The sequence below is a fragment of the Ammodytes marinus genome, assembly GCF_949987685.1.
Source record: "Ammodytes marinus genome assembly, chromosome: 22".
Classification (NCBI taxonomy): domain Eukaryota; kingdom Metazoa; phylum Chordata; class Actinopteri; order Uranoscopiformes; family Ammodytidae; genus Ammodytes; species Ammodytes marinus.
In genome coordinates, this window is record NC_137226.1 from 12,301,410 (window position 1) to 12,325,967 (window position 24,558).

The window sequence follows — 24,558 nt, forward strand, 5'->3', positions numbered from 1 at the left end:
TCCCTAACCCTGCCTTTCTATCTCCAATAGCCTGTCAAATGGAATGACAGGTGATGGTCAAGAAAAAAAGTTGACAAAAAAAGATAGTGTGGGTTACAAATAGTTTTTAAAATAACCCTTCTAGACATTATGTCACAGAGCCTACAGATCAATTTTCTTGTAGAAAGCAGGTAGTACAAACAAGTGTTTTTAAATGATTAAACTGTTAAACACTATAGGGCCCTATGTAAATCAATAAAATAAGACAACATTTTAATATCCAAAGATGAGGGTCTGGCCCACTGCAGGCCTGTTATGTATGTGTGTGTGTGTGTGTGTGTGTCATGCTACACTTTCACTGACATGTCATGCATTTATAAAAGAGAACGCAGAATGGCTGATCTCATGTTTGTTTTTTTCACAGTCATTTGTGATTTGCTAAATGGACCTTATTATTAGAGGCTAAACCACTCTCCCCTCTGTCTGTCATTCACATCCGGGTTCTTGGCTGACACGGCCAAAAGAATCAATAGAACTGTCCGCTGTCGCTTTCTCCGGGGCCGCAGCTGGACTCTACTCGACACGGCACACACACACACACACACACACACACACACACACACACACACACACACACACACACACACACACACACACACACACACACACACACACACACACACACACACACACACACACACACACCACCCACCTCTATCAACCACTTAAAATGCAGAAGGCTGCCTCTGTTACTTCAGCTTTGATTGCGAGGCAGTTAAGAGTCTGCTCGCCTGTTGCTTCAACCAGAAGATCCAGCATGATACCCTCGGTTACGCTCAACGATGGCGCAAAGATGCCCATTGTGGGTCTGGGAACATGGAAGGTATGGATAAACATTGTACGAATAATTCAAAAGTGTGCTAGACAATGCATTGTTACCATAATTTTTTCATGCATTCCCTGCCCTGCCCTTAAGGTGACCCTGGGGACTCGCTCCGCAACTCCAGGCATTCCTCGAAAGAAAGTGTGCAGCATTAAAAGAGAAAGCGCAGCAAATAGCCTACAGAACACATTTCTGAAACTAAAAACTTTGACAGCATTATATTCGAAGTTACCGATATAGCGTTTGCCTCACTCCTGCAAAGTGTAGCTGCGTTAGGTTTAAGCCAAGAAGTAATGTATCGTCCTCCTCACGTCTATTACAGCCTACTATGCAGCCTACACAAGCAACGGTCCTCATCACCTGTCATGCACTATGAATGACTGCGGTCAAGCCAGCCGACCCATCGAAAATGACAGTCAAGCCAGCCGACCCAAGTTTTTGCTGTACCTGTTTGTACTAGCCATTACGGTTATAGCGCCACATAACTATTTTCAAAATAAAAACATAGTTTAAAAATAAATGCATTTGTCTGGTACATACCAGAAGACAGTAAATAAAAGCAAATACTATCAAAGGAAATGTACGGACGTTGTGATATGTACTTTCAAAATAAAAGCCCAACTAATTGACAAATGTAAGCTTACGTCAATATATTTTTCTTTATTGGAGGTTTAAAAGGAAACGCCTTGTTATCACAGACCAATCTGATCTCACCTTCTGATGTGTAGTTTCAAAATAAAAGCCTACTAGATATTGAAAATATGAGACAAATTAGATATGATTTTGGATTCAATTTAAAAGGAGACTACCTGTTATTCCAGACTCATTCCACTCCAGGGTCATAGTTCACGACCCCATAAGGTCACCCAAGACGTTTCAGGACATTCTGGTGTATATACTTTTTAAACCCTCTCCATGTAAAGATTTATGATGTACAATATTTTCTATGTATAATCAAGAATGGTTATTTCTGTTTGATTTCCCATTTTTACTTTTGGCCCTTTTCCTCCAGCATGTGGGCTTCATTGCTGTTCACGTTTCTTCTGGTTTAAATATTTTAATCCTTTTCTCTTTGTAGGATCACAGTGGAATACTTATATGGTCTTGCAAGTATAGGAATCGTAGTTTTGATGAATAAGAAAAGGTTCGGGGTCACCCAAACTCCATTACTCTACAGGCCAGCACCATCTTTGCAGAAACCATTTCACCCCACCAGGAGTTCCATGAATAATTTCGGGCATGACTGTGTGCGAGTATGTATGACAGTATGTATGAGAGTATGTATGAAAAAATAAAAATGTACAAAGTTAATTTAATAAACTATTACATTATCCATCGAAGTATAATACTAAAGTGCTGCAGCAAAGTTGATAGATGAAGACCCTATGCTGCTGCCTGTCAGTGATGGAACTCCTGGTGGGGTGAAATGGTTTCTGCAAAGATGGTGCTGGCCTGTAGAGTAATGGAGTTTGGGTGACCCCAAACCTTTTCTTAAAAGCGCTGCAAAGCTATTTGTGAACTATTTGCAGCACTTTTTTCTAATGTGTTGTGTTCTTTGCAATGCGTTTTCTAAATGCTGCGCATGTGTTGTCAAATTGATGAAGATGTTTTCTTAATTTGCTTGTGTTTTATCTTTGTGCATGTGTTTTCTTAAGTTGCAGTGCTGTGAGCTTTCAGGGCCACCGTAGATATGAGGCCGAAAGAACAAACAAAATACCCTTAATGCCAGGGCTGCCGCTGGCGCTGACACATACAGTGTTTACCGCAATGTTTTGATGCTTATCCAGATCTGTAATATCCTTCTTTTTTAATCAACCAACCTTTACAGGCAGATCCTGGACAAGTCACTGAGGCTGTGAAGGTGGCAATAAGTGTTGGTTACAGGCACATCGACGGTGCATATGTTTACCAAAATGAAAAAGACGTTGGAGCTGGAATTCGTGCAATGATTGACGAAGGAGTGGTTAAGAGGGAGGATCTGTTCATTGTCAGTAAGGTACGGTATATGAACCCAAAGTGAGTTAACACAAGGGGACATTCAAAATACACACACCTGTTAAATCCAGACCAAAATGTGGACATATTTCCTTGTTTATTTCAAGATAAAGCTTGTCAGGGTTATACAATACTGTACAGAAATGGATATCTGACTCACCTTATCCCATTTTACATTCACATTTAATTCCCCCTGCTAGTTTACCCTCTCAAAGCTGATGAAAACCCACAACAACTCTACAAACCAACAACTACGGTGTGTGTAATAAAAAACGTTTTGTTTTTTCCCAGCTATGGTGCACCTTCCATGTCCCATCTCTGGTGAGGGGAGCCTGTGAGAAGACGCTCAGTGACCTTAACCTGGACTACCTAGACCTTTACCTCATGCATTCCCCTATTGGAATCAAGGTAAGAGCATTTCAGTTGACCAATTGCCTATTTCACAAGCCTGAGCAAGCTTGACATCAAATCATTATGCAACAATTACATTTTCAAGGGAAAGTTCAGTGTTTCTGAACTTGGGATGTATGGGTTACTTAGGAATAGTTAGTGTGTTACCTGATGGAGATGGCAGTCAGCGCAGTCACTATAAGGTGTTTGTGGGAAACTTTGCTGTAGCAGAAGTCAGCCTTGTATTGTTGCCAATCAGCTGCTCAACTCTAAAATACTGCGCTTATTCAACAATGCAAGGCAGACTTTGCTACAGTGACGCCTCCCTCAAACTCCTAAAAAATTACTGCGCTTAACGCCATCTCCAAGGTAACACACTAACTATGCCTAAGTACCTCATACAACCCCACTCCAAACATATTAAACTATCACTTTAAGACCTTAGCATTTTGATGGCCAAGTTTCCTTTCTTAACATTTCTATGTAATGCATACCAGTTTATAATGCAGACACACAAAACAAGCCAATACATCTTTTTACTAAAATTAAAAAAGAATGCTCATGTCTTTACACTTGAATTTTTTACACTGCAGCCAGGGGAGGATATTTTTCCTGTGGATGAGGAAGGACAGGTCGTTCCTGATGGCAGCAGCTTCTTGGACACTTGGGAGGTAATTTAAGTGACTAAGTGGACTTTCAAATGGAAAGCAAAGCAGAGACACTGTCAGAGTAATGCCAGAACCAAAATACTTCACCAACACCACTGTATAATGTGTCTCAAAGGCTATGGAAAAGCTGGTAGATGCAGGTTTGGTCAAGACCATCGGGATCTCCAACTTCAACAAAGACCAGATTGAAGCTGTACTCAACAAACCCGGCCTCAAGTACAAGCCTGCCACCAACCAGGTGGAGTGCCATCCATACCTGACCCAGGAGAAGCTGATCAACTACTGCCACTCAAAGGGCATCTCAGTGACAGCCTACAGCCCCTTGGGCTCCCCTGCTAGACCCTGGTGAGAGGTCTTCAATCACACAACTCCGTACATCCATCGTCATCTGCTTATCCTGGGGCGGGTCACAGGGGAAACAGAAAAACTGGATCCAGACCCAACCTTTTTCCTTTCAGGGCCACATTAATAGGCTCTGGGTGGGGCATCCTGAGTCGTTCCTAGGCTAGTGTGGAGACACAATCTCTCCACCTAGTCCTTGGTCCACTCCGGCACCTCCTCCCAGCTGGATGTGCATGGAACATCTCCCTAGGGAGGCAGCCAGGGGGGCATCTTTACCAGATGCCCGGGCCACCTCAACCTTTACTCCAATTTCCTCGCGTATGACTTTGCTTCTCACCCTATATCTGAGGGAGACCCAAGCCACCATCCTGAGGAAACCCATTTTGGCCACTTGTACTCGCAATCTAGTTATTTTTTTCATGACCCACAATACATGACCACAGGTTAGGGTATAAACTAAAATTGACTGGTAGATTGAGTGCCTTGCCTTCTGGCTCAGCTCTCTTTTCATTACAATGTTGTAAAGCGAGTGCAATACTGCCCCCGCTGCTCCGATTATTTGGCAAATCTCACGTTCCATTGTCCCATTGAAATTTAGATACTTTAACTCCCCCACTTTGGGCAAGGATTCATTCCTTATTTGGAGTAGGAAGACTTCACAGACTTGCATCCAATGTTAAGAGGTGGGACGGCTTCCCTGACCACAGGTGTCCACCCATTGAGGCACCTAAGACCTTGAGACCATAGCTTTCTGCCGCAGTTTCAGCAGTGGAAGATTTGAACTTTTTCCACGCAGGTTCAGTGTCCTCAACCTCCACAGGGATGCCAGAACATATCAGCAGGAGGTGAGTTGAAGCACTCTTCGACAGCGCTTAGACTTTCCTAGTTCATCCACACTACTCCTTTGGGCTTACCGGGTAGGGCCAGAGTCTTCCCCCATCCCTTGACCCACTAAATGGGGATCAGGGGACAGCTCCGCCCCTCTCTTCACCCAAGTGTCCAAAACATGCAGCCTCAGATCAGACAATGTCTGCCAGCAGAACTATGGTGTCCACTACTGGATCCCCAAGCAGGATTCCATTTAGGAGAAGGCTGAATACTCTGGGCTGCTGTTCGGTGCATATGCACAGACAACAGTCCAGGTTTTCGTCATATAACACATAGGCGTAGGGAGGTGACCCTCTTGGGTCCGGGGGAAACTCCAATGTAGCAGTACTCAGCTAGTGGTCTGGTATATCCCCACACGGCATCAAACACTTTTGGCACCTCCAGAGGAGAATATGGTCCAACCCTTTCCAGCGGTACAGTTCCAGAACTGAGACTGTGTGTAGAGGTAAGCCCCATCAGATCTGAGTGGTTTCACTACACCTCCCACACAAGCTCCAGCTCCTTGCCCAACAGAAAGGTTACGTTCCATGTCCCCAGAGCCAGCCTCAGCCGCACTGGTCTGGTCCGTCGAGGTCCCAGGCCTTAACACAACCTTAGTGTGTCCTACCGCTGATGGTGGGTCCACAGGATGGAGAAGAGAGGGGTGCCACTTAGCTCTTGGGGGCTGTGCTCGGCTGGGATCCGGGGCAGACTTGGCCACCAGGCTCTAGATGGGGGCCCCGTACTTCCTCTGGCTAGAGTCCATACTCTTCTTCCCCGTTCTTTCATGGGTTGTTTTTAAACCATATTTAGTATGGCTCCTCGCCTGAGACCACTTTGCCATGGAACACCCTACTAGGAGCACTATGCTCCACACAACATCAGGTCCATAGGGACACACTAACCTCTCCACCATGATTAGGTGATGGTTCCCGAAGGGGTCACAGAACACAGTGCTCAGAAAAGCCAGAAAGGCTTTAGGAGCCTAGAATGTCAACTTTTTGTTCCTTTCTACAAAAGGGCCACATCTGATGAACCCTCTCTGCTGGAGGATCCAGTGATCAAAGCCATTGCTGACAAGTACAACAAGACTGCAGCACAGGTAATAGAGGGACTCAAATATTTACCTTTCTTTGTCTTTTAAGAATAAGGTCATACAAAATGTTGGATTAATATGGAAAATGTAGTCCCAAAAAAAACCACATTAACTTTTTAACATTGTATTTCTTTCAGAACTGAGGAATCAAAATATGTCAAATGAGCACAAATGGGGCTTTTTGAAGTTTTTATGCAAGATGCCTCATATTTGATACAAAAAGATCACATACCAGATTGCTTGAGCACAAGTGTACAGCTCAAACTATAGTCAACACTGTCACATGGTGGATGAAAAGGATAGAGAACTCTGCCAAATTACACAATAATGTATACCTGAGTAATGCTTCAATAAAGGGTTGCCACTTATAATGTTTTTTTTTATCAGGTTCTCATTAGATTTCCCATCCAGAGGAATTTGATTGTCATTCCAAAATCAGCTACACCACCACGAATCAAGGACAATTTCCAGGTATGCTAACCATCCAGAACCTCAGAAACAAATGTTTAGGGGCGCGCCCTTAGCTCAGTTGGTAGGGCGTCCCCCCCCCCCCCCCCCGGGCCGGGCCCAGCAGCAGACCCGGGTTCGATTCCCACCCGCGGTCGTTCTCTGCATGTCACTCCCCTCTTTGCCCCATTTCACCTGTCTCTCTGAACTGTCAATAAAAGCATAACAATGTCAAAGAAATATCTTGAAAAAACAAAACAAACAAATGTTTAGTTATTCGACTTGTTCTACTAATATAGTTTGAATTTTGAATAGTTGAGCTAATTATTTTACAAGAAATAAACCCAGTTTATACAAAGGACTACGTCTGTTTTGATATACTGTATATTTATTCCAAATTATGAGCTATGTATTTTCATTCCAGCATTAGTTAGTTTTTTGCATGCTTATTAATCGCTGTTCTCTTCTCTTTCAGGTGCTGGACTTTGAGTTGAGTGAAGACGACATGAAGACCATGCTGAGTTTGAACAGGAACTGGAGAGGATTCGCACAGAAGTGGTGAGGGAGAAAAATCGATGGGACGATACAAGGCATAAGCGGGGTCTTGTAGGCGATAGACCTATTATCATAACCAAAAACACTTCAAGTAATATTCCTCTTCATTTCTCCACAGGGCTGATAAACACAAAGACTTCCCTCTGAATGCAGAATACTAACGCATCATCAATATGGTAACTGGCTAACATGATGCTCAAGACAGAGCCTGAAGAGTTGTTCACATTTACCAAGCTTGTAATTAACTTTTTAAATCCTAGCTATTGAACGTGATCACCATCAACGTTATGGAGCTACTTGAGCCAAACTGGGAGAAACCTGATATTGTATACCAACAACTTACTGGTAACACTTCATACTTGACAACATCGATTCTCTCATCTAAATCAGTTGTATAAAGCTCAAGGGGACACCCGTCCAAATGCACTTTCATGGGCTTGCTTTTAAACATTAAAAAGTATTACATGTGTATTTTTGCATATACCGTTATTCACATATACACATGTGAATGCTCCAGCAGCTCATTTTCTACGTCCTCACTATTACATTTTCTGATTAACTACATAACACACTTGGACCAATTGGTTCTCTTTTCATCAACAAGATTTTTATTTTAATGTTCCTAACAAAAACAGCTCACATAGGAAGTGAAAATGGCTATTTCGTAACAGGGTTAGCACATGGGAATGCTTACATGAAGAAACACATGTGACACACAAGTAACAGCGTGATACTTTTGTCATTCTAAGACAGGTCGAGGTAATATGTTCTGCATTTAACAGATGATAGTGATCTGAAGTTTGTCAGTTAAATGTTTATGCCAAGGCCTCTGCACATGTGGTGACAATAGACTTGCGACACAAAACTCAAAATGAAATTTAGAGAAAAAAACATGTTAGTGCCATGAGGAGTGCTTTAAACTACAGTACATGTCTGGATACTAGATAACATTGGTGTTCCTCTTCCAAATAAAACATGTACTCGGAGGCTTTTGTAAATTGTTCATTCTTTTCTAGATACAGTTAACACCCTTTAACAGTATTTCATCTGTAATGTATATGGCACACACATTTTGGTTATTCAGTTACTTTAAATGCTGCGCTGACCACAAAATAACACAGTTGACTGTCTATAGCCCCCACCTAGACTTGATGAGAAAGCAAATTTAAAAATGTGTTCAAGTAGAAAAAGAAACATGTATATGTAGGCTGATAGAACACAAAATGACCACGTAAGGAGAAGGAGCAGCTCATATTCAATTGTAGTTGTGCAAACTCATACCGACAATTACCTTATTTTGGTTGAGTTGAGCATCTCAAATTAGGTTTTAAAAAAGGTCTTTGGAGTGTGTAAACTGGTAACAAAAGAAGTACATTTTCTCCTGAGAAATGTTATGTGTAAATACAAATCCTATTCAAGGCCACACTAACATCGCAGAATGCTCTGGAGAATAAGAGAGCAGACTAGTCTAGAGGGAAGAGAAGCAAACTCCAGCACCCTGCAGTAAACCTGTGGAAAATCAGCAATTTTTCTTTTCAGAATTCATCGTTGAATGGATAGTCCTTGTGCTTCTTACACCTGCAGAGAGGGGAAGAGAATGAAAATAGGAAAATGAAGAACAGTTGCCTGGACAAACAGCATCTTCTTAAAACATTTTACAAACAAAAAGGAAAAAAGGGGAGGATCTCACAATTGCATGGCACAGACTCTCCAGTTCCTGTTGAATCCCAATATAGTCTTCATTTCCTCCTCGGTTAGTTCAAAGTCAAACACCTGCAAAAAGATTTAGAACAGCGGTCTTCATTCACGAGCCAAAAAAAGGGGGGGTTAAAGGGGGGTTGAAGCAAAGAATGAGGACTAATCCTAGAAAGTATCTGAACAATTTGAAACAAGCCAATTACCAGGAAATTCTCCTGAATGCGCTGAGGTGTGATGGACTTGGGGATCACGATCACGTTCCTCTGGATGTGGAAGCGGATCAGGACCTGGCAGCGATAGAGAAGGGGTAATAACTTGTGAACGTGACTAGAGGTCATGATTTTTAAGTGGAAAAAAACAGTGAGCAATGAGAATGAGATTTTAGATGTCTGAATGACTGTTTTGTTTATTCATTTTGATTGAGTGCGAGTGCTGTACCTGAGCAGACGTCTTCTTGTGCTTGTCAGCAATGACTTTAATGTTTGGATCCTCCAGCAGAGAAGGGTCTTCAGGTTTAGCCCTGTAATTAATGCACATCATCCAGTGGAGTTAAAGGTGCACTATGAAATGGTGGGTGTGTCAGAGAAGTGAACATGTTCTAAGGTATATTCTGATAACTGATAAACAAACTTTCCAAATCGGATCCCTGGAACACTCTTTTGAAGTTAGATAACTACCTGAAAATGAACTGTTTCACTGTCATTGTTTACAGCAGCAAAGCCCACAGTTTAAAAAAAAAACATATTCTAGTCTTACGTTTGTTCCAGGTGTCTCAAAATAATTTAGTTTTGATTCATGATGATATAATTATTCAATACTAAGAATAACATATAGAAAATATGTTTGGTAAACTAACTCCAGGAAACTGCATAGAGCACCTTTAACTGGACTCACATTATTTCTCTGACAATCAAAATGTAGACAAAATAATGGAAATACCTCAGGGGGAAAAACAAGATAGACAATGAGGAACAACAGTCACAAGTTGAAACAAACCAAACGGGATATAAGATGATATAAGGGGCGTTGACAAATACTGAGTCAGCATTTTGTAGCAGTGTGTCGACACAGATACTTTCTCATGTTATCTTAACACAGCTGTCAGTGTCACATTAACTGACCAGGGTCTGTCAGGGGAACCCAGCGGGCTGTAGGCTGTCACTGCGATGCCCTGAGACTGGCAGTATTCGATTAGCTTCGCCTGGTTCAGGTATGGGTGGCACTCCACCTACGGGGTAAACAAACACACATGGCATGGGAGGAAGTGCAGAGAACTAAGAAGGATACATTAACCAAAGTAACTCAAAAACCAAAAGATTTAAATTGCTTCTTTTTTGTGTGACACTAGCTACTGTTAAGGTTTAAAAATCTTTAAGATGCTTATGTTCACCTCTGCTTTTGACTTCTCCTAATTACATCAGCCTGGTTATGAATTGTATTGTATTTTATTATAATTTATATATTGTTGTGAATTAACTGTATTTTATTCATGCATTTTACTTAAAATTTTATTTTTATGTTTTTTTTAAAATATGCTTTCGATGTAAACCACTCTGAAATGCCTTTGTGTATGAAATGTCCTATATCAATTAACATGCTTGCATTACGCATAATACTTTTGGAGCCAGCTAGATTTATATCCTTTTGATATAATTTTTTGTATAGTCATGGTGACTATACAAAAAATGACAAAGGACTCTCATATGGTGACTCACCATGAGAGTCCTTTGTTCTGTGTTTGGCATGTATGTTGACAAAGGCTAGAAGAGGGAGCGGTGCCGTAATCGAATACACAAGACAAACCCAGACATTGATGGTAAACGATGTATCCGAATAACAGCAAAAAATATAAGGTCACTGCGGCTAATTGGTCTAGCCCGAGGGGAAGCTGCTTTGGCAACATCAGGGATTAACCAGACATTTATTTGTCAGACCTGATAGGAGCAGAGAGATAATGCCATTATAGGCCCTTTCCCTTAAAAAGGACCACAGTATTGAAAACAATCCATTCAAGCTTTAAAAAGAAGCTGCCTCCTACAAATACCAGGGGAAATGTGTCCTCTCTCTCTTCTACAATGATGTCTTCAGCAGTAGGTGACTTTACTTTGATTTAAAAAAAAAAAAAAGCATCTACGTTTTACCTGGTTGTTGGCAGGCTTGTATTTTAGGCCGGGCTTGTTGAGAATGGCCTCAATCTGTGCCTTGTTGAAGTTGGAGATACCGATAGCTTTGACCAGGCCAGCATCCACCAGCTCTTCCATCCCCTGAGAAAACCGACCACAAAAGCACATTGTAGGTCACACAATTCTCAATAAACTTCATAAAAGACTCTTAAATTGTTTGTATCCGTTCTGTTACAGATGCTCCCATTTATTTATTCAATCCGTCCATGCCTCCATTTGGGTCACAATAGTAATCAACAATCCTATTTTTGAATATTAGGAGTGCATAGGTTACTGTTCTTGTTTGGTTATTGCTTTGTTTGTGCAAATAGATAGAGGCTTATGCCAATCATAAGTTCGTTAACAGCGAGCTGTTTGTCCGTGTAATTCACCTCCCAAGTTTCCAGGAAACTGGAGTTGTCATTCATCGTCTCTCCTTCGCTGTCCACAGGGAAAAGCGCACTGCCAGCCTGTAACATGACAAAGGCATTGACAACACATTATGACACTCATGACACTGACGATATGCAGCCCAATACTATAGGAAATATAGTATAGTAAACGGACATTTTACACAAGGGACATGATATTATTTTTTTTAACAGTGCTGACGAGACAATACTGTACTCACCTTCAAACCCATGGGCCAGTGCACTAGATACAGATCTAGGTAATCAAGTTTAAGGTCACTGAGAGTCTTCTCACAGGCTTTCCTCACCATGGACTTCTCATGGTAAGTGCACCACAGCTATACAAAATCAAAAGGGACAGGGAAACCAATTAACTAGTATGCACGCCCAAGGAAGCCAGATTTTTAAGTGAACATGCAGTAAACAAACAAGAAGACAAGTAGTTGCGATGCCTAGAAGAAATCAATCATATTAATGACATGAGTAGCCTGTGTATGTACGTGACACACCCGCAGCTCACCTTGCTAACAATGAAAAGCTCCTCTCTTTTGACCACGCCGTCCGAGATCATGGCCCGGACACCCTCTCCCACCTCGGCCTCGTTCTCGTAGACGTGTGCCCCATCAATGTGCCTGTAACCTGCGGAGATGGCCGCTTTCACTGCCTCTGTGACCTTACCAGGGGGAGACTAACACAAAAGGGAATGCCTTGTTATTATGCGATGCAAATTTAAGGGTAAAAAGTGTTCACTTTAAAATGCTTACATAATACCGTAGCAAATAGCACACTGCTTACTCTGTGACATCTTCTACCGTCTAGGCATAACACCCAGGATAAATACTTGAGGTGTAAATGGTTGATGTTTTGCCAATGAAACCCGTATAAAAATTCCACTGAAGTACTAATACATTTTTTGTTGTCTTAAACTGAGTTTTACTTCCTGATTTTTATCCCCGTTTAATTCCAGAGACGTGTCCTCTTTAGGCTACTTGATCCCTACAATATGTTAAGCAATTCACACTTGATTTTTTAATATTCCTTATACTTAACATGCATGTCTTTGGTGGAGGGAGGGGGAAACAAATTGTGTAGCTACATTTTTCTCTTGATGGTCAACAAAGTCTTACTAAACATTTTATTTAGTCTATGTTATTGGTAATGCTAAGTGCCTACATTATTGTAGTGTTGTATGGAGGAAAAATTACAAAAAATGTAAAGCAGGGGAAAAAAGCATGCTTCTTAGATAATTACAAGTAACACATTAAACGGAATTTGCCCGTTTAAGCTGTATGGCGGCTGAGTATGCTTGGCCTACATGTTCATGTATAAAACAATGTGAATTGGTTACACTGTCTATGAACACTGCCAGCTCACATTCTGTTATGCACACGGCGGTCATGCTTTTGCTGTTAAAGTGCTTTAGCCGGGCTGGTGTCAGCTCAAATGCAAACAAACGTCAAACCACAGTTAGCCTACTTGTAAATTACATCAAAATTCAAAGAATGGCGAGTTGACTTTGATATAACGATAGGTAGGCTATTGTCGAGGAAAGTTCAGTTTCAAATGACTCGTTTACGTAACAGCCAGACTTTCTGCTATCTGTTGGCACCAGACGTCCAGCTAGCTTATCTAACACGTTTACTAATAACTAGACAGGATAAACACAATAGGCTACATGAATATTGAAACGCACCTTCCATGTCCCAAGTCCAACAATGGGCATTTGTGCGCCGGTGTTCAGTTTCACTGTTGTTGCCATGATTTCTCCTGAAAACGAGCGGGACCTGAATGCGGCTGTCACGGTGGAGCGGAGGACAGAAATGCACAGCACGGAGCGAGCAGGACGCTCACATCGTCGATCGATTAATTATGCCTTTTAATTCACACACGCTCTCTCTCTCGGCAATCTGATTTTATTTGTCGGTATCAATTATTTCCATATCCATTTACAATGTATTATCTGCTTGAATACTGGTATGAGATATTTCAATGCATAATGCATTGGAAATTATATAATAGGCTTATAAAAAGAAAAGGTAGGCTAGGCCTATGGGTAGTAGCCTATATGGCTAAATGCAACATAATTGTGCTTTAATGTAGGCTACTTAGTTCTGTCAAGTTGTAACAGATTTCAATGGCTTAATGTACAGCTGGTTAAATCAATAATAAGACATAATTGTGTTTGGTAATCATGGTTTCTATCTCTAATTTTGATTGACAAAGTAGGCCTAACTAGTAGGCTACACACCTTTTTTTTAAGATAAATGTAAAATACCCAAACATGTTTAATCTAATCTAAAGATGTTTCCCCTTTACAATGTAGTGTTTAAGGTAAAATGGAAATTTACAAATCACATGCATGCAACTAAAGTGCAATAGGCTACTTTGGTAAATATGAGATAGGCTGCTGGTGGCCGCAGATAATTAATGAAAATATAATATGCTTTACACTGGTAAATAAAATCATATTAGGGCTGAGTGAGCCTAATGATATATATATTTTTCCAATATTGATACGTATCTCTTTACATAGCAAATGTTATGTATGCACATATAGGCCTACAGTAAAAATTCATATAAAATACTAGTTTAAAAAAAAGGTAATAATGAACATCTTTAATGCATTTCATACCAGCAAGGTGCATTATATAGCTAGTTTTAAAAGCTGTCAGATAAAACCTTCTTTTTACATTTTACGAAGTTTTTGTTAGTTCCGTCTAGGCACCACTAGAGGGCACCATTACCACAGTTACCAAACTGGTGAAACACTTAACCAAACTGAGGCTCACTCCAAACGAATCCCCATCGTTTCATATTTGAGCTAATATGGCTGATAATTACCAGTGACTAAAGTGATTGATCAGCACTGTGTCTTTCACTTAAGGCTCTTTTAAAACCTTCTGCACACATCCAATCTTTGAATTCACTTCATCCACATGAATAAAAGCTTTTAGGACAAGCCCTGGGTGTGTTAATTGTCCCTCAGCAGGTACAAGGAGATTAGGCCTATTATTTTGACTACAGCTATCTTGTGGCATTAGGCGTACACTGCAAAGGAGATGTGCACACCCACACACACATACACATACACACATGCACATACACACACACACACATGAACATACATACACACACACACACACACACACACACACACACACACCTTAAAGACAGCGGAAAGAAGGATCAAATAAGAGGCGTCTCTTTTTTTTTTGTCAAAATCTGATAAAAACCTCACAGACCTTTAACTGAGCCATTCAACCCTCTGAGCGAAAGATAAGAGAGGGATAGTAGAGAGCGATATAAGAAAAACACACAGACACACACAAAGGAAAAAAAAAAGTTGCACGAGACGGCAGCCACTGTGTACCCTCACAATGGCTCTCTCGCCATAAAGTTTGTGTCTCTTCTGATCTTCTCCCAGCTGGACTCCTTGCTTTTTTTCTCCGTCTCCTCTGATCTATAACTTCAGACAACTGGAGAAGGCCTTTTTGTTGGCCCAGCCCTGGCAAAACTGTCAAAGTACCCCAGGAATCAAACACCGTCTGTGGCATGCTGTCATGATCAAAGACCCCCGCCAGGTAAACCAGACGAAGACACGGCCACACGCAATTGTCATTCTTAAAAGAGTGTGGGGGAGGGGGGGGGACAAGTTTTCATTTCAGAGGCCTCTTTATTTGGCCGTCTGGAAGGGTTGACACGGTATATCTGAGTGTGTCGATTTAGAATAAAGGGGGAAAAAAGAGAAACGACCAGGCATTTGAAGATACAACAGAGCTTGTAGAAAAAAAAACCAAGTGCCTCTCAAAAAGGAAACTTTTGGACAAAAGCGCGTATAGACTTTGGGTGAGATTTCGGAGTGTGTGTGTGTTGCTTCAGGAACTTGAAGAGAGAAAAGTTTGGAAATATTCATACACTTGTTGGGTGGGGTGGATGGAGAAAGGATGGTGTGTGTGTGTGTGTGGCGAAAAATATATCCATCACAATGAGCTTCTGTCTCCCTTTTATATATTGTGTATTGCCATAGTGAACTCTAGGTGCAGCCTGTGGTGTGTCCATTCTTTCGTATAGGCTGTGTGCATCAGATCAGACACTCCTGCGGTAAGACCTGACCTGTCCTGGGGAGATCAAACACCTCATTTCATTTCATGGCCTTTTCAACATTCTCCCCACCTCTCTCTCTCTCTGTGTCTCTCTCCAACCTCTTGTCTCTCTCTCTCTCCCTCTCCGTTGGCCTTGGCTTTTGCTGTCTTTTTCTCAGTTTTCTGCCAGAGCGCCCCTGGGTCATCGTCTCTCCCCCTGTAAATCTAATGTCGAGTGTCAGCTCCCATGCCGAGTTCACTCACACCCTTGGCATTCCGCACATTCTGTCTATCCAAAACAACAAAAAGATCAGGGAGAGAAAACCCCAGCGTCATGAGTGGTATCATGGTACCCTTGTTGTTGTCAGGTGCATTACATCTTCCTGGGATACACTTAACTGGGGATCATTGGGGCTGATCAGTCAATTGGACAATACATTATAAAAAACATTGATTGGTTCCATCCACTCAAATGTAAATATTTGCAGATTTTTTACTTTTCTTCTATTGAATATTTTATTATTTGCTTGGACGAAAACAAGCAATTTGAAAATGTTTGAAAAAGACGTTGGGTTCTGAGAAGATCTGCTATTACATTTTTCCACTATTTTCTTTGCAGCCTTTAATAGTTTTATTTTTATAGCAGCAACACAAATCAGAACATTATGGAACATTTTGAAATCATATCAAAAAGAAGAATTCCAAAAAAAGAATTTCCCATACTTGGTTTATACTGTTAATTCTATGGCATTCCGCTGCATAGGGTTAGGTGTGAAAATTACTATTTTTTGTACAGCACGGAAACAAGTTCCATAATGACAATTTGTGTGAGGAAAAGGGTCAGCACTACACACATACCGTGTCTGTTTGCGAATGGTCACGTAACATAAAAATCGGGTTAAGGCGTTGATTACTCCACCAGAATAGTTAAGGCAGCTAATGTTACGGAATGTCTGTATGAAAGAGCCTCTATGCCACCTGAAGCCTTCAGCATGTGTTGTGTGTTTGCTAATTGACGTAAGAGTTTTTTCAATTCTCCTTGTCGCTGAACATATTTTAAGCGACTCCTTGTAAGGGACAGAGAATTTAAGATATTTGGTAAATGTATTATTGAGGACAATGGGGAAAATATGAGTAAATTATCATTAACAGCTGTCACTGTGCTTCTGAATGCAAGTATTTATAAATAAAAAAGCAGTTCAATGGTACACTCTACTGAGCCACCATGTTTGGAGAGAGTTTATAAAGATGTAAGAATGTTGGGTTACAACTCAACTTGTGGCAGATGCTGCTATTATTATTCATGCTACACTTTTCCATTTTGGATGTATTGCCATGAAATTGTACAATAATCGAAATGACTTCATTGATCCCTTGACCATTCCCCTAGCTAGCGCCACCATAAAGTTAACTTATATCCAAACAATTATTGGAGTGCATATAAGGGACTATCAATATTAAAAAAAAACATTTTTTCTCGAACTACAAAATATGATATTCTTCAAAATATTTAGCATGGCAGTTTAATTTGACACAAATTGGTGGGTATAAAAAAAGCTCAAAATGTATATGATAGGAGATTGTGTTCATTCTCCACTAAGGCCTAGTTAACTTTATTTAAAGCTATAGTGTGAAACTTCTCCCATGTTTCCCATGAGGTATTCTGAGTTACTAATTACAAAAACACTGTCGGCGCATCTACATGAGGTACATCTTTAGTGATCGCGCATGGATTTTATACCTTCCACTCTACGTACAGGTTTTTTCTTAGCAGTACAATCACCAACTGAAAGATTTTTTGGCCACTTTCCTGGATTTTTCTGAGCTCCTGCGCCAGTGTCATCTGTTAGTAAACGCTGCCATACTGAGAAATACAGAGATGATATAGTGGAAAAGTTACGCACTATAGCTTTCAAGACTTGTTATCCTTTCATTTGCAACAATATAATTTAACTTTGTATCTTAAGAAAATCGATACTGCAATTAAGCTTCATATTGTCCAAGCTTTTGGAACATTTAAGGACACACAGAGTGACAATGATTGTTGCATAATAATGAATCCTATTTGGAAAGTAGCTACTGGGATCTTTCGGTTCTGGCATGGACCAAAAACACCTACACACACTTTTGTATCTGTTCACACAAACAAACATACATACATATTGTGAGCGTGCGTGTACACACATTCACGCACGCACGCACGCAAGCACGCACGCACGCACGCACGCACGCACGCACACACACACACACACAGGCCTTGTCTTTTTGAGCATAGGTGTCTCCTCTCTGGCCCCCTCAGACATGGTGTGGTTTTTTGGCTTGATTAACCACTTAGTTCGCTCTCTCAGACACAAGATTGCAGGGAAAAAGCAAGTAATGAAGTGCTTTTGAATTTGCATTCCTGAGAGCTTTGGCAGACGCCTTGATTTCGGTCTGCCTTTGCTGTTTGTTCCTCGTTTGGAGAGATGTCTGCTATTTTAACGGTAACACGTAACAAGTGTCCATCCAGCCTCCTCCATATTGCTCCCTCATCAGCCTAACTGCCGTGAACAAACACAATCAACATGCGACTGAAGGGGAATTTGGAGGCTTTTTCTCTCAACGCGTCCCCCTGATGGCTTGTTCATCATTGTCATTATGCAGATTACAGTGTGACCGTGAATGCCTGTTTTGTTCTTACAAGTTGACCGGTGCAAACTGTCTGAAGAATATGAAATTACTGTAGAACGGCATTCATTCTTCACTTGAAAGTCAAGCCTTTATTTTTATTTTAGCATCGACCTTGACAACAACATCAGAGTGTGCACACTGAGTTATCAGCTGTAGAATCGGTTGTAATTTACCTGGTAAGTACTGTGGTGTGGTTGAGAATTTCCCACAAAAAAATAAACAATTCAGACTTCACAGTTGTGAAAATACAGAATTCCTTTGGTTACGTTTGACAACTTTATCTGATTCACTTATGGGCAGTTATGTAACACAATGACTTGCCAGAATATGTGTGATTTATTTCTGTCCCAGATGCAGGGGCGGTTGAGGCAAAAAAAAGCTTCCCTTCCTTTGCACCCCGCTCCTGGGTGCCAGCAAAAAAAAAAAAAAGAGGAAACACAATTTGGTTTAAATCTGGGGCCCTTCCACCAGCCCCATGCTGCCAGCCAAGGATGACTAAACATCAACAGGAGGCAGATTGATAAGCTAGTTGATTTGGCTCCATTTGAAGCAGATAAGCAGGCACGCAGCTTTAACATTGGGACCTGTCATCCAAAGCCTCCAAAGAACAGGTAACTGAGAATTTGAGATTCCATTTCTTAGCCACACACACTGACATGCTTAATGATGTAATGTAATCACCTTCACTTCTCAACAAACAACATCCTATTTAACAGCACGTGTGTAAGTGGCAGGTTGGAATGTGATACAAATATTGAAAACTATAGAATTTAATTCTTAGAGTGTATGTCTTTGTATATAAGGAATATAGCAAACTATTATTTGCAGACATGTTTGAAGATATAAAAACTTGAAGACGAACCAGAGGTGTGAGAGTGAAAGACAACTTGTAAAAGCATCTTAAAAAATGTGCTAGTTAAAGTGACGGTAACCTATAATACGCGATGCAGAGGTTTCCTTACATTTCTGTGGTGGACTACAGTGAGTTCTTTATCATAACCCCTTAAGGGGTTTAGTTATGGTTAAATAACAACATTAAGGTATTGTATATAAGGCCAGACATCTGAAATATAGGTTTTTAATAGTTGTACCTGCATTATTATTCTTTTTCCAGCATGATTTGTTTTCAAATGAATACTGTGCATTGCCACTAAATTTCAGTACACATGACCAAATGTGTTAAGGTGCAAAACATATGCAGAACTAATATCATTTTTTGGATATCACAAGATTGAGTCTTGTTGCATCCTTTGTTTCCTGGCATCACTTTCACATCTTCCTGTCATCGCGTGGGCATGTACATGTGTTTTTGTTTTGTTTCGAGTGCAGCTTTGATAGATCAGAATGACACAGCGGGAAAATCTTTAAAGTTCCTCATGGGGCACTTCCTCATTTTGAGTCACCTGATAATATTTACAATATTTGAAAAAAAAAAAAACCCTATGAACTTCTCTAATCTTACATCACGGGAAGGTTGTTTTCAGAGTTGTACGTGTGCCGGTTCTGGGCCGGGCGGGGGGAAACCGTGTTGGATTGAGCCGTGTGGCAAAAGAGGGTGGACGTGTGTAAAAAAAAAAAAAAAAGGCCTCATGGGACAATGAGTCATAACAAGGATTACTCATCTTTGTTGGTAAAATGTCCAAAAAAAAATGCTTCTCACAAATAATCCTAGAAAGAGAAAAATGTGAGATAATTTATTAATTTTAGGTTAAGGGACTTTATCAAATTTATCATAATTTCTTTCAGCCCAGCTGAAAGAAACGATGTAATTGGTGTGTTAGCTGTGTAGTGTGCAGATGCAGAGGTGTGTGCAATGCCTAGTGTATGTTCAGAGGATGGGGTGCAAACTTGTAGTAGTGTGCAGTGATGCGTCAACATTAACATGTATTCATATGGAAAGAGTTTTGCAATGAGAAAGGTCACGGCTTACCAGTAATGTCATATAGAAACAGAACAGTTTATGATACACACGCCTACGCAAATGTTTCAGGAATTTTTCTTTTGTGTTTCAATCATTACATTGCAGTTTCAAGAAGGACATAGTTTGCACAATGTACATTTTATTTGTTTTGTAGTGTTGAAAAGATGCATACAACACCATCTTGTGGTTAGTCTGGAAATTACAATTTTGGATTACATTTACAAAGTAGTGCATTGGTGCATTTATTTATGACCCTACCCGAGGTTGTTTTTAGCTATTGGCTTAAACATTTATTATCTGGTCATTCCATAATAATAATAATAATAATACTCATAATGTCACCAATGAAAACATTTATGGAGACATGTGTCTGATAAGCGGTGGACTGGAGGGAGAGATGTGCTAGAAGAATGTAAGCATTGTCTGCTCTGAGAGATGACTTCAAAGTGAGGCTGTGCTGTGTCTTCCTCTCAGCGGCGGCCGGACCCTTGACCGACGGAAAGTGAAAGTGAATGTTCATCCACGGTCTGCAGCCTCTTCCTGAAACCACTCTTTGAAGTCATAGAATGGATCTGATTGACTTGTGAAGTAGACACGCATATAGAATGGTATTCGACAATGAAACACGCGCACACGCTGTCTGTGTTCCCCCACAATGCAATGGGTGAAGAAAGACTAGGAATATATACATCTTCTTTGGACAGGCTAGCGACTTTGGCACACAGCACATTCATGCGACAGTTATATTGTTAATATTGTAAATGTCATATAAAATTATAAAAAAAACCTTGTGGAGTGTACTTGCCTTCACCTGTAGCAACAGGCTTTTAAAATGTTACGAATTAAAGGGGAGGTTTGTCTTGTGAGCATCTACATTAGTTAATAATAACAGTTTGAGGAATCCAACTCAGAAATGTGTATTTAAGTTACTTGATTAAAGTTAACATTGGCTTTCAAACTGTAAAACGTCTGCATTGGTTAAATTCATTCATTTCTATCATGTAATATTACATATGGGCCTTCTTTATGTCCCATTGTCCCGTATGTAGCGTCTTCCGTCCCTCTTATTCCCAATGACTCACAAGCAGTTTGCAGTCCTGATCAAAATGCAACTTGTGCCTCAAGAGATCAGAGGCTATAATATCATTATTACCAGAGTCATGCTCAGATGGAAAGATACGTTATGTAAGTTTGGAAATCTAATTCTGTTCATTCTAAATATAGTCTAATTTAATGTATTTGTAGTTGTCCAGAGGCAACAATTGATAAGTGTCTGAAAATGCACTATAGTAAATGTAATATGAATAATGCTTTACACAGTGATTAAGTTCCATATCCCTGCTGCTCTAATGCATTTGGACACTATCAACCAGTGGGGCTAATTACACTAGTAGTGAAACAACTTTTTTTAAATACAGACTGTACTTTGAATGTCTTATTTCTTTGAAAAATGTGGTTTGGAGTGATTGGAATCAGAACAAACAGAACAGGAGCTTAACCACACCGGTTTAAAACACTATCCAAGAAAAACGATGACCTCAGCTCTTCACCCCAACACTGAACACTGTCTGTAATAAGGAAATCTGTTTGAGCGGTATAGGCCTATGTAAAGGAAACATTGCTGGTGCGATCAGTGATAGAGGCTGGATCCACTGTGTGTCTGAGCTCCTCATCATTATCATGGCTCGCTGACTCATGTCTTACGGGAACAGGGAACAAAACTTTTCGCGGCGGGTCTTGTTCACGACGCTACGGGACGCCAAGAGGGACAATAAGAGAGAATTAGCGGTGAAAAAGGCCAAATAAATAGGTGCTTCAATACATGACAGCCCAGCAACAAAGCCCACAGAGGATAAGAGGAAGGGCGAGAGAGATGGAGAGAAGGAAGGGAGAGAGGGAGAGAAAGAGAGAGAGAGGCCTTGATGAAAATAAATAGTGGAGCTCAAAGGGGTTGAGCGGATTGGAGGTGGTGATGAGTGGAGAGCTGAACAAAGTAGCACATCGACAGGAGAGGTTTTAATGAGGCAGACGTCGGTGTGTGTGTGTGTGGTGTGTGTGTGTGTGTGTGTGTGTGTGTGTGTGTGTGTTCTCAGCTGTGACACAGACAATCCTTAGCAATGATACTCCCAACTTCCTGTCTCCACGTGGGTGGGTAGGGATTTGTGAGCATAACACAGGATGGACAGATAAGCGGGCAGGCAGCCAGACAGACAAACTTCAAAAAAATTCCTCGATTTTAATTGGATGTGTTAACAATCTATAGCCACTTAATTATTGAAGAAAATAACACAAAGTTACATTACAACACTTTTTAAACTAATGGTGGTGGCCATAAAAACTGCAAAAATCCAAATCATTTTGGTTAACTTCAAATTATATTATATGATGCCTTCACTTGTTGAGTGGCATTCCCATATTCATAAAACACTCTTGTGTGTTAATTGTTATTTTTGGATGATGCCTTGCTCGTGGGCTAACAGAGTTGCTCACAAACCAGTGACAAAGACTCAGACTCAACCTGCACAAACAAACCACTTGTTCACGACAATGTTCATTCTTGTAGGAATGCAACAAAATCCTTCCTCTACATTCACAAAAAGAAAGAGAATAACGTCATCTCAATTTTTTTATTTTTTATTACACAGTGCCTAGAACTGCCTGGCAAAATCTGCAGCAAAGGTATTCCACAATGGTTGGCGACAGAATAGAGGCAATTAAACACGGTTATCACCCATGCTTGGGACAGCCAATTAACTTTCCACATAACAAGAGAGAAGGGGATAGGCAGTAACTAGTCTCGGGGATCAGAATCTCACGCCACTTTCTCAACCACCTTTCTCTTTGTGTTGGAATCCTTTCTGCGTTGTAGCAAATGTGTGACTTTCCCTATTTTGCATTCCTTCCACATTAGTATCCCAGTGGTAGTGACAGCTAATTTAAACTCAAATAATGCAAATTAGACATGAAGTACTTACTTACATTCATACTTTCGCCCCTGGCTCCCCCTGGGGACCACTGGCTATTGTTGACTTCTCCCCATCTTATGCGCTTCCTGACAAGTTTCTCCAGTGCATTCCGGCTGCGGCTTGGCCCATCACCTTTATGTCAGCCTTCAACAAAGAAATTAAGTGGTGGGTTTTAATTTGTATCATGGAACCAGGCTGGGACGCTCAATGTAATGCTACACCTGTTCATGCATCTCTTTGAAGGCTAGCATAAACTGAAAGAACATCTTAATTTCTCTACATAATTAAAAGCACCAAGCACCAAGCAAAGCACTGCATGTGATACATGCAATAAAAAAGTGACTTCCACATTGTCTATTTTTTTTATTTCTTTCTATTTCCAGCCTCTTTTTCCAAAAAGGACGAACGTAGAACAATCATGTAACAAGAAAAAACTGGCCCTACTAATTTGATAAATATATATCCGGTTTTGAAATGGAAAATACCATTTATTACGATATTCCGCTGAATGGGTGATATTTTTAACCATTCTTATTAGAGGATTGTTGGCAACAATGTTTCTGAAAAACCAAAATAGTTTTCTTTTATTATATAAATGTATCAACTGATTCCGGTTAGGACACAGCCTCCACGAAGCTTTGATCCGGAGCATGCTGCTTGTTGTTACCTCAGTCACGCCAATAATCAAGTTTGTTCATCCATTCACTCCATGATTGAAATACTGAAAATGCAATAGGATTATACTCAAGACAAATCCAATGAAAAGGTTCATATACTGTAATGTCGTTTGCAAATAAAACTCAGCTATTGTGTCTATTGGACTGAATCGCTTTGAAGAATCAAGAACATTGAAATAACTTTAAAGGAAATAGACGAACATTCTGATATCAGAAAACGATCATCTGAAATCAGATAGAAAACACGTTGGCGCCAGGCAGAAAGCTTACAAAAAAGCAGCTAATATTTTTTGGGTAACCACTGATAAATAATTAGGGTGGTGTGTGTGTGTGTGTGTGGGGGGGGGGGGGGTAGTAATACATAAGTAAACAGTGAAGGCATATCACCCTGAAAGAAAAATCATGTGTCAATTTGTCAGTTGAAAATCAACAAAGAAATCAGCAAGCAGTCAGTCAATAATGAGCCTGCAGTCTCCCAGTTATCTAAACTACTGTAACTGGTGGAACACACTCTTTAGTAATGAACATTAAATGCATGAAAATTGGCCAATCCACAAGTACACACTATACACACAACCCCATCCACCTGTGTATCTCCCTTCTGCCCTCCCATTGCCTCCCCCTTAACATGAAACATCCAAGGATGAATCATGATTTAATAAGGACAATTTCATTACATGGAACCGGGGTAATTAACTAACTAATTGTAAGTTCCTTTCTTTTTTCTTTGATCAGATCCAGTTGTCGGAA

The 24,558-nt window shown here is 40.5% G+C and overlaps 2 protein-coding genes across 2 annotated transcripts; one reads left to right on the forward strand and one right to left on the reverse strand.

Annotated features, from left to right (window-relative positions):
* The first annotated feature begins 749 nt into the window (after window positions 1-749).
* Window positions 750-7,643, forward strand: LOC307268684 (aldo-keto reductase family 1 member B1-like). Its single transcript, XM_080051416.1, has 9 exons — window positions 750-862; window positions 2,691-2,858; window positions 3,149-3,265; window positions 3,841-3,918; window positions 4,031-4,260; window positions 6,145-6,226; window positions 6,608-6,691; window positions 7,143-7,225; window positions 7,341-7,643. The coding sequence occupies exons 1-9, from the start codon at window positions 797-799 to the stop codon at window positions 7,381-7,383; spliced, it is 951 nt and encodes a 316-aa protein (XP_079907542.1). The 5' UTR covers window positions 750-796; the 3' UTR covers window positions 7,384-7,643.
* Window positions 7,644-7,655: 12 nt separating this feature from the next.
* On the reverse strand, window positions 7,656-13,319 carry LOC307268683 (aldo-keto reductase family 1 member B1-like). The gene is made up of 10 exons (XM_080051415.1): window positions 13,186-13,319; window positions 12,013-12,180; window positions 11,714-11,830; window positions 11,475-11,552; window positions 11,062-11,184; window positions 10,042-10,148; window positions 9,359-9,440; window positions 9,124-9,207; window positions 8,913-8,995; window positions 7,656-8,800 (listed from the first exon to the last, which is right to left on the reverse strand). Exons 1-10 carry the CDS (start codon window positions 13,249-13,251, stop codon window positions 8,758-8,760), a joined length of 951 nt encoding a protein of 316 aa, XP_079907541.1. The 5' UTR covers window positions 13,252-13,319; the 3' UTR covers window positions 7,656-8,757.
* Between the last annotated feature and the right edge of the window lie 11,239 nt (window positions 13,320-24,558).